The sequence below is a fragment of the Haemaphysalis longicornis genome, unplaced genomic scaffold, assembly GCF_048455015.1.
Source record: "Haemaphysalis longicornis isolate Haplotype H1 unplaced genomic scaffold, Haemaphysalis longicornis Haplotype H1 scaffold_1, whole genome shotgun sequence".
In the NCBI taxonomy this organism is placed as follows: domain Eukaryota; kingdom Metazoa; phylum Arthropoda; class Arachnida; order Ixodida; family Ixodidae; genus Haemaphysalis; species Haemaphysalis longicornis.
In genome coordinates, this window is record NW_027526203.1 from 460,239,255 (window position 1) to 460,250,718 (window position 11,464).

The 11,464-nt window shown below is 48.6% G+C and overlaps 1 protein-coding gene across 1 annotated transcript in view; it reads left to right on the top strand.

Moving 5' to 3' along the window:
- The window catches only part of LOC144156132 (ionotropic receptor 93a-like), a 52,771-nt gene extending 50,268 nt beyond the window's left edge, over positions 1 to 2,503 (top strand). The window contains exon 14 of the mRNA XM_077687963.1: positions 240 to 2,503. Coding sequence (XP_077544089.1) covers positions 240 to 699 — 460 coding nt within the window. The 3' untranslated portion in view covers positions 700 to 2,503. The remainder of the gene's footprint in view (positions 1 to 239) is intronic.
- The last annotated feature ends 8,961 nt before the right edge of the window (positions 2,504 to 11,464 follow it).

Consider the following 11,464-nt stretch of genomic DNA (forward strand, 5'->3'; position numbering starts at 1 on the left):
CTTATGCCCTTGCTTGGCACAGGCTTCTAAGTGCCACGCCGCAATAGAACAAGCGGACGAGTCATTCGGTTTCTCTCATAGCGAGCTCTACCGGTCAGGGGTCGCCGCGTGTCACGGTCAAATTTTCGCGGCCGCCCCACGTCGGCCTTCGCTCTGCTGCCGGGACATTGTGAACTGCAGTTTGAACGACGCTCGTTCGCAACAGAGTTCCGATGCTGACGTCATGCTTAATGGCGCAGGCTGAAGCGCACGGTCGAGTCCGGGCTGGTGATGCACTGGAAACGCAAGCACTGGCCGCGGGACAACGAGTGCACCGTGGAGTCGAAGCCGCAGGCGGGAGACATCCGCAAGATCACCCTCAGCCACATGACCGGCTCCTTCTGGGTGCTGGCGGTTGGCTTTGCCTCATCGTTCACCGCGCTTTTCGTCGAGTTCGTGCGCCGCAAGCGCGAGCTCACGGCTCCGCCGGGTCACAAGCCGCCGACCGTGATCCACACCAAGAGCCCCTTCTTCACGCGCACCGAATACGGCGGCAAAGAAGGGCTCGGAGACCGGTTCGCCACCGACTACGGCGGCCGCGGCGTGAGGGACAACGCGGGCTTTGCCTTCAGCCCGCCCAACAGCCCTTTCCGATACAACGGCTACCCCAACAACCGCAGCGACCTCATCCCCTACAACTACCCGGCCAGGCGCTACTAAGATTTTGCTGTTCCCAATCTTTGTCACTGTTTGTTGTCGAAGGTGCCACGCGCCTCCTAGCACAGGCCAGTCAGAACTCATCAAACTAATCATGGTGCGTGCACTAAAACATCTGTGGGAATATGAATAACGAATTTTGTATGGTACGTACAAACATTAACAGTGGGCAGCCAAGTTCTGGCCCTACGGCGGTCTGGTGCTGGTGTTATTGAAGGACACACGAACAAAAGTACAAACAGCGGCTGGGGACAATATATTGGGGATAATTAATCGGCTGATAGTGGGTTATGCTGCGCCATATTAACCGGAAAAATTATGTTGGAAACTCTGCAATGTCATACTTACAGCCATTCGTATTTCAGGACTGGAATGAAATCTATGAGCGAAAACTGTTTTCTGTCCTTGCCATTACTCACCAACATTCTGCACGTTTGTTCCGATAAGTTTGCGGCTTTAGGAGTACGTGAACGTTCCTTATTGCTGCTGTTTCTGCAGCACCAAGGAACCGCTCTTAAGGAACGGCTTGTAACTGGTTACAAATGAGCACAGGAACGCGATTGACAAACTCGCGGCGAGTGGCGGTGTTGACCACTTAATTACGGATATAAAAGGCTGCTACACCCAGCCTAAAATTGTTCATGACGTGAGAGCTTTACGCAGATGTTGCACGGCTATTTTACTGAGTGATAACACATAATATCTTGTAAATGAATCAGAATCTGCATAAAGTGTCTCAGGATGTGCACCTCGTTGTAAATTATTTAATGCAGTCATGTCCGGACATGCAAACAACCTTACCTTTTACAGGCGATTACGTCTTAACCATAAATGGAGCAGTTGAACAACTTTCCGTCGCAAAGATAGAGCTGTGATATGAGTGAAAGCCAGACATTCTGCGGCGTTGCTAACGCCATCTGTGCAGTTCACTTGCCTTTTAGAGTGCTAATTACGGCTTGCGGTGACCATTTAGTGTGGAGTTGCACGACGACACCAGACAACAATAGCATCTCACACCAACACGGGTAATTTTCGTTGCACGGAATGCACACACACACACACACACACACACACACACACACACACACACACACACACACACACACACACACACACACACACACACGCACGCACACACACACACACACACACACACACCACACACACACGCACGCACGCACGCGCACGAACACAGACACACACACACACAGATACACACAAGGATTAAGAAGAATTTATTACTATCATTTAGCTCCGAAGAAGCTCACTGCGAAAGGTGTGAAGCACGTGACTATTTCAAACGCACAGCTGCCCTGATTATTGCAACACCAACAGGAAAGACGATCCTACCGATACCTGTACGAACGACTTGGAATGTTGCCTTATCTCAGGTAAACACATGACTCCGTGGAGATGGCATGTGGCAATCTGTTATTCAGGAATGCATTGTGGCAATGCCTGATGAAAAGTCGTTTCTGCTGACATCGCAGAGGTACAGTTTGCCATGACTTGTAAAACGCTCGAAAAGCGCCGTATCTACATGGGCACGGGTTTTGCTAAAGTGGCTGCGAACAGCGTTAGTATTCGACACATCCGCAGCGATTTGTGTGGAGTTCCGGGGCTCTAATCTTGTTAATTACCTCGGTAGATTGCATTACACGGTAGTTCCTAAAACAGGTCGACGCATTGAAGATTCTTGTGCTGCCTTGTACGTCACACGTTGTGTGTAACTAACAAAGATTTCACGAGTTCTCGACATGTACGACATCACGCAAGGGTTTCTCGTTGTTGACAATAAAGATAAACATTCAAGAATCTCTGCCTATCTAAACTTTTTGAAAAAGACCATGTCTTTTGCGAAGAAAATTTCTGATATCGTCATTAAAGCAAACAGCCGTTTTTGTACAGTCAGGCAGGTTCAGTTTACCTAGCTAGCGCAAAAAAGCTCTCTCTTAGGTAGATTACATAGTAAGGGCCACAGTTTGTGTACATTAACAGTGCAACAAAGCGACACTGCGTGCACTTTGGTAAAAAATATTGCGGAGCGATTAATGCTGTCCTACAGATGTGGATGGCCAGCCAAGCTGTTAAGTGACGAGTTGCTTGGTCCTCACCCTCGATCTCCTGTTACTAAACCTGCTGCGTATTGTCAGCCGTGGTGTCCTCGGGATCGGCGGCTGACTGTTCACGCGTTCATGGCGTGTCCTTAAACTTACATGTTTCCGACGTCACGTGGTATTCTCCCGGTAGGTCAATGGGAAGGCCTACAATATTGCCTAGAGCGGCTCATGAGCGGACGCTGTGTTGCCTTCATTTTTACCTTGGCTTTAAAATGCTTGAGCATTTTAATGTAGACTCAATGAGGAAACACGTCTGCCCGTCTGTAATGCTAAATGAGTCACACTTCGGCCTTATACGAAAAAGGTATTAATAAAAGGCGCTAAGGCCTTCGTACTTTGATACCAGACTTCTTATATTGCATTTGAAGAAATGTCTTCCTAGCAATGCTTTAGTGTATAAAGCCGACTTTAAAGGGGCTCGGTGCACACCGTTTTATAGGGATGCCGAGGTCTTAACGAGATATTTATTAAAAGGTCTTGAGTCATCATACTTTGACATGGGATTTCTTATATTGCCCATGAACATTTCTTCCCGGCAATGCGTTAGTGTAGAGCAGTGAAGCGAACTTTAAATAGACGTGCTGTGTAGCTTTGTATGCTATAGATGGGGTTTTGTGGACATATTTATTATCAGGCCCCAGGGGAAAAAAAGGAAGATAAAAAGTTGAGGAAAGACAAGCAGGTTAACCACGGAATTATCCGGTTCGCAACTCTACACATGGGGATGGGGATAGGGTATTGAAAGGGGAAGAAAGGGTATATAATAAAAGAGAGAATGAGGAAAAGTGAGAAAGTGACGCATGCAGTGGAAAAGTGAGCTGGAAGATAAAGCCACGGACCAGACGAAGACATTGAACAAAACAAGTAAACGAGACGAAATCGGCGAACTAAGGACACTGCACGTTGGTAACGCACCTACAGCCGCACAAAAAGTACCATGGCCTTCAAAAGGTGAAGTAAACCTTTTGCAGTCTTTAGGGACGGCGACGGGAAACACGTGTGACCCACAATAGTCTATGCTGTAAACGGCCGGTTTTAGAGTTTGTGGAGTGTGGTTGAGAGGTGCTTCATCTGCGTTGTGAATCGGGCACTGTGGCAAAAAAGACGTACAGTTGTCTCTCCTCCAGCACACACGTGACACGCGGGGCTTTTGGCCACGCCGATAATCAAGGAGCAAGCGCTGGTGAAAACAACCCCTAACCACGACAAAGTAGGGTGACGTCGGAGCGCGGCTTGTTAGTAAGCAGGTGACGCTGTAGATCTGGGTCGAGCGAGTAGAGCAGAGAAATACAGAACTTATATATTTGTGGTATTCCACATAGCTGGCGCGATTTTTCGGGCAATGGAGCGCAGTAACCTTGCAGCTTCATGGTACGATAGGTGGGATGCAGGCCAATCACACACTTTCATGGGCATAATGAGCCACTTTGTCCGTATACTACTCACACCCACCAATGCCTCAGTGGCTTGGAGCCATTGGAAGGTACCCATGCCTGACAACTAGACCATACACAAGCCGGATTTCAGCCACAAGTCGCACTTTCATGTAAGACATCTCACACGGTTTCTGCAAAAATGTCTTCCCAGTAAAACTTTGATGTATATTGGTGAAACCAACTTTAAAGGGGCTCGGTACATAGGGTTAGAGTTTTATAGGGATGCATACGGGTTGTTGAGGAGGTATTTGAAAATTACTTCGCGCAGACTTGAACTGGCTCACCTACTTTTAATGAAAGAGCATTGTGCAATGAAAATTGGTGAATCGGCTGTAAGTTGCTGGCGGCAGCTGCCATCATCGTGACCAATCCCCTTGAGTGGGCGTGTGACCAGTTCGAAGGTCATTTGGAACTTCATGCTGAGACGCTTCGAATATGTATTATGGGAACGTAATGCAACCAGCATGACCGACACACAATGTAGCAGTTGAGAATTGCAAGGGGAAGCCATGCGTTTTAGCATTCCAAGAGCGTAAGCATTCATAAGTGTACGTCGAAAGCCATGTTATGGCCATTGGCTAATGTACGTTGAGAGGGCATGCAATAAGTCCAATGCCATTCAGAACAAAGTACTAAGAAGCTACAAATCTGTAGCATGGTGCCTTCATGGAAACGGCTCGACACCGAAGCGACGTAAAGTGTTGCCAGGGGAAGTGAAGTTATTTCGTGTTCAAAGCACGTAAGCCGACCTAAGTGTACCTGAAAAAAATTAGCAGTGGCTTAGGTCGGCTATGCCAGGATATACGTAGCGTGAGCCAAGGTTCAGCTGGTTATTCTTAGCTTTCCTGATTGTCTAGGATTAGCTTGTTTATCATGCTTACTACTGCTTCAATGACACACACAGGGTATACGCATTATGTGACACATGTATATTTATCAAGCGGCTCCGGCGCAGCGTCACCAATCGCCCCAGAGCTAAGCTGGTTCCACAGGCGCACGCCGGTGTTGCTGCGACGCTCGAGCCATCGGCTCCACACCCGGTCACCCTTCGCATGATCATCAAGTGGACCGGGCCGCCACGTGTGGAACGGAGATCGGCGAATACGCTGGGCGCGTGGGGTGTGTGAGAGACGCCGGGCAGCGAGCAACGTTCTGTGCGCCGTGTGACGTCACTGCTCCTCGCGCATGCACAGCACGGCTCTCCAGGAGCCACGCCAAACTGCTGAACCTCGGCTAGTGCAGCTGACGCTACAAAAGCCGTGTTTCGCATGGCGTAAATGTCCTATATTGCAAAACGTAGGTTTAGGGTAGTGGTGAAGCCACTTCACTATAATCGAGCATCCGTGGGTTCTAATTCCAGTTTCTACCGCGGCATTTATTGTGTGGTTAGTGTAAGTCGCGTGGAATTCTCGGTCCATCAACTGCTTGCAACGCCGGGTACGTATTTCGCCTCATGGGGCACACAATTCTCCCACCTTAATAAAATGCTCTAGAGGGCCTTCATGGGTAGCTGACTGCTTCTATGGCGTCTAAAGGCAATGTCTTCCCAGCAACGCGTGAGTGTATAGTAGTGGCGCAGTTTTAAGGGGCTCAGTGTATCGCAGAGCGGCTAAAGCATTAAGTCGACAAGTTCGGAGTTCCTGCACATTTTAAGTGCTAATGCACTTCTTAAGCGACCCTGAACCTGTGTCCACCGGCGATGTCCGCGCACGTGGAGATGGGCGCGCGCAGCCTGGCCGCTGACATGGCACATACCCACGTGGGGGATTGGCCAGGAATCTCCTCGTCTTCCTTGGCAACGGGGAGAGATGGGCGCGCGCTGCCTGGCCGCTGACATGGCACATACCCACGTGGGGGATTGGCCAAGAATCGGGCGTGAGAAGGGCTAATGCACCTGCTTAAAGGAGTACTGACACGAAATTTCAAAGCTGAGATCCGCTCTAGCAATCAAGTACAACGACAACACAAATAGGTGTCTGTGAATAAATGCATCTTTCTTTCTTTGTAGTTGTGTGTGTGTGTGTGATCTCTCTTTCGCGAACATTACCGAACCGCGCAAATTCAACTCGTGCATTCGCACTTTCACATTCTTCCCCTAGGGGAAATGCGGGGAATTTTTAAGGTAAAAAACATTAGGCGCCCCACTGTGAAAAAAAAGAAAAAACGCCGTTGTTGTTGTTGGCCAGTACAGAAAATGGCCTCCGCTGTAAAGACTACGAAAAAATGTTCGGCCCTTACAACAGCCCCTGAAGGGGATTGAGCGGCGAAGCTGAAAATGGGCGGCCACCATGGAAGAAGAAAAAAGTTGAGGCCGCGATCTCTATCTTAAGGCTTATAACGCGGGTATATTAAAGGGCTTCTGAACGGTGTTGCGAAATTATGTGTCACTTTACGCGCCCCTTTATGCCGAGCCATGAACACAAGGACACGTTTTGCTTGGGTTTTTCACAACGTTTATTTAGATGCCGCCCACGCGGCTTCCCAAAACCGCCAGCAATGGGCGGTCTGCAGGGTCGGCCCGACGGTGACGCTTGCGCTAACGCGGACCCGATCTCCCGCAGAGTTGGCGTCACGGCGACGGCAGGCAGACTCCTGGCGTTGTTCGCGGCTCAGTTCTTCGTACGCGACGTTTCCTTGCAAACTTGGTGCGTGCTCACTTCCCGCACTTACCCCGTGCTCACTTCCCGTGCTCACACCACCGGTGCAAAATAACCTGGCATTCCCTTTTCGGGGCGAAGCACCTTACAACCTCGCTTTGTCCGGGGCTTGGCGTCCGTGTACACAGTGTTGCGCATTCGCGAGGAGCATTGGATTGGATTGGATTGGATTGAAATGGATTGGATTAGATTGAATTGGATTAAATTGAATTGTATCAGATTGGATTGGACTGGAATTGTATATACTGTACACACGCGTTGTCCCTCGTTTACTTGGGCGAGTGGGCAATGCCATGGGTGATTTACGGTAAGAACGATCCCCAGTGCTTCGCCCACTCGTCATGATTCACTTCGGAGAGATGCGTGAATTTTTTTCTTGCTCCCTCCCATTTGGCGCATGCGCACTCCACGCCGAGGCTGCGAGAGTGTATGAACTACGTAACCAACACGAGTTACTCAGGGGTGAAAAACCCAGACTAGTGTCATTAAATCAGCTTTCAGATTACCGCCACTGAGGCACGCAAGTCAGCAACGGCGGCCATTTTGGTGTTTATCAGCATTGCGAGGTTTCCGCTCTTACGGCCTCGCTGCTAACTTCGACCAGGTCATTTTTTAACAATTAACACTGCCGAAGATGCAGCGAAAGGGCATCTACGGACACCCTCTTGCTGCTGAAATGCTATTACACGCGTTATATTTGATTAGTGTTGGGAATGACGTCCGTCGCGCGCAGCCACAGAGCAGGCAGGAGAAGTTAGGCCTACGAGAGTTGACCGACTAAAACGCATAAACAATGAAATGACGGTGCCCATGAACCGTCGCAGTGTAAACAAATGTCACGCTATGCGAACTGATCAATGATCGTTTCGGTGGCACGGAACAACGGGAGAAAAGAGGGTAGATTCTCGGAAACCTTACCTAATGACACTAACCCAGACATTTCATCTCCTCTGGCTCCAAACTCCTCTCCAACACGTTTTTTTTTTTTTTTTTTTTTTGCGCATGCGCGCACCGGCTTTTGCGAATGGCCATGCGGGGCACGGATGGACCTTTCGCCCAGTGCGCTGTAAAAACCCGTACTGCTGCGCTGTGACATTTGAGTTCGTATGAGAAGTGAACCCGGGTCTCCAGAGAAGGGGGCGAGTGCGTTACCATCACGCTACCGCCTCACGTTGCTAGCGGCGGAACAAGAATTAGCCTATTGCGCGCGGCGCTGACGTCACGTCGCGTGACGGGCAAACGTGACGGCGCGTTAGTAGAACAGGTGCGCGCCGTGATTCTGAGAAAGATATGTGGCCAGGTGCCACCAGCCTGCCTGTCGAAGCCGTAGTACGCCACAGAGGAAGACAGGCCGCTGTGTTATGCGATTCCTGTGTAACGGATCCAAGCGGCACAAACAACTAAACAAAACACCAATTTTGCAGACATTTCTCTGAAAACTCAGTAATATTTTTTTGCCCTCCCACTATTCCTTGTTTTGCAATGCCAGTTCCCCAATTGTTCACTTAATTCCAGCTTTCCCGTGGTTCTTCATATTCGGTACAGGAATTTGTATACATATTTCTTGTAAATATCATTCCCCACGAGTGGATAGAATACTTTTAAATAAAAAAAAAACAATTCTGGGCAAGTGGTTTTGATTCATGCATCGGCAACTGTTCGGCGTGATTTTGATGCCCCGACGTGATAATGCACTTTATTTTTCAATTCCGCGTTAAAACTCCCCCGCGGAAGCGCACACACAACCACAATATTTTTTAGAGGATTCGGGCGCAGCTACATCCATTCAGGTATAAGAAACATGTGCGTCGAGATTTCCACGCGCAGAAAGAACTACGACACGCATCATAGCCAAGGTGCGGCGTCAGCGCGTAAAACCTCAATTTGAAATTTCATCAGCCCCCCTACCAACTTTGTAAAACGCTGCAATATATGCTTCTTAAAAGTCGGTGCTCGTGGTGTTCCGATCTTTCCTTCATCCTCATCTGTACAGCGATGTATTTATAGTGAATTGCCAACAAGACCAACCAGCGCTTAGTACAGCGGGAATTATTCTGGCAAGTTTCAATAATTATTTCTTATATTCCCGATGTCCTTTGGGTGCGCTCGAACAATAACCTCAAAATGGGGCAATATTCACGAACAGGTTAGGATGAACGGCTCAAAGTCTGCTTGGATGGAAAGAGTGTCATCAAAGAAACAAATAAAAAAAAACCCTAGTGTGGCTCAGTGGCTAAGATGTTGCACAAGGTCACGGGATCGATTTCCGGGCACGAAGCCCGTATTTATATAAACGCAACACACATAAACTCCAATGCATGCAGACAAGTTGGTTAAAAAGCCTCAGGTGCTATTAATTACGTCACAGCCATTCAGTGCGTCCCGCTTATTAGCCCGCAGGTTAATTTCTGGCGTAAATATTCATTTTAAATTGGAACAAGCGCACCATCATAAACAACAATAAAGGGAACGCCACCTACACGCAGACGTGCATGATTAGTGAGCTAAGACCACGTATTATGGTCGACCATACGCGCGCTGAATTCATTAATTTCTGAAAGGTAATGAACAGGTTTAGAAGAATTCTAAAAAAAAAACACATTTCAGCCATTCACATTCTGAGTGTTTTATGCGTTGTTATTTTTTCTTACAAACTCGAAGAGTGGACTTGAGCGCTCAATACAAATCGGCCACTCAAAGAAGCGCCAGGCCTTGTAAAATCGCGTACCCCACCAGCGCCGTAGTTCATGCTCCCATTCCCGCCAGCGTACATTTACGATCACTGGATCCCGCAGGTGAATTGGGTTACTAAGCGCATCACTCCTTTGTTGTTGTTGTTGTTGTAGGATCATGCTGATATTAGAAATTTAAAATACTTATATTGGCTTTTAAACTCTCTCTATTTCCTTCCCCGGCACTGAGTATCGCAATTAGGACGTGTTTACGACAAAAGAAATGGACGGGACCGCACGGGGCAGGGAGGTTCGCGTTGCCGGTCCGTGCCAGCCCTGGCTACACTCCGCCGCAGCCGGGACGCCCGCCGCAAGCCACCGGGCGACGTCGCGGCCAGCCGTGACTACTTTTCTCCGGACTGGCCGCTCATCTAAATAAACTGCTCATCGACCGAAGCACTCGCTCACGGAGGAACAAACAAAAACGCTTCCCCGCGAAAAGCGGTGGCTTCTAGCGGCGCGCGATGCAATCGGACTGACCCACATAAATCTGTCCGTGGTACGACAACCAGAGTCGCCCCGTTTTTCTCTCGGCCAAAAGAGAGAAAAAAGTAAAAATAAAAATAAAAGGAGGCGCACTTCCAGCGCATTGCTGAGACGGGGCCCCGAAAAGCGACTTTGGCTACCCCGTTTCACGGCGTATCGACTCGTGATCGCTATCTGAAGCAATGAAGCCGAAAAAGTCGCCGTTTTTCGGTACCGCGACATTGACGATGGCTGTTTCCATGGCGACTAACGACGTTTTTTCGGTGAAGCATGATGTGGGCGCTCACCATTTCTCACCTGGCCGATAGCGAGAAGCGACCCGGTTTCGATTTCAGTCTCTAAGCGTTATTAGTAAATATCGACGAGACTGTAGAGATCGGCTAATTAATCTCTTTTGCCTTGCAGCCGGATTCCCTTCGCCGAGCGATAACTTCAAGGACGTGTAGTGACGATATGTCCCTAGAGCACCAGTAGTAGTCAGGCTATCTGTGGTATATGTATTCCTGAGCAGGTAGGATATACATCAGCCAGAAAAGTGAATAATTCCACTGTTTCTCGCTACACTTTGCTTGTGTTTGCCGTAGCTATGACAGGAGACAGTCGATAGAAACAATACTTTCAGCTTGCTCTTCGGGGCAGTGACAGATTCACAGGCGTAGTTATAACAGGACAAGTGAGACATGTTTCCTATCGCAAAAAGTGACGCGAACGCAAGGGAAGATTGCTGACGGGACAGACCTAACCGGTCATAACCGGACAGTTACGCCGTTTCCAGTTGTGACACATTCCCACGCTTCGGAATGAGACTGCACTAACGGATAGGTACACGCCCCACAAAAGCCAGTGAACCAATACAGCGAAGAGTTGCAAACAAGCATTTACACCTTGCAGCATGCATACGTACGTGTACCCCTGGTTACAGCTCGCGTTGTGCTGGGCACTGAATTGGCGGAGCGTCCCTTTCGCCATTCTGCCCTCGCCTATTAGCCACGTTGCATATATGTAACGTGGGTAATATATAGGGTGATCAAAGTTAAGTCAACAGGATTTTTAAAAAATAGGCGCTTTATTTTTACGCGAAGACGACCTCTACAGTGAGGTTATGCGCCCAGGGGGACACATAAATAGGCGGTAGTTATTAATTAAGGGGGCTTAATTAACTAAAATTGATTAATTAACTTTTTAGTGGCTACAGTAACCAGGCATGCTTGTATTGGAAAGTTAGACGCAATCATGTTTCCACGCAGTTTCAATTGGCAGAATTCTTCTAGCGCATCCGTAGTCAGAGATATCAAACGGCGAAGTTTAATTGCCGTTCGCATGATTACGCATGCACG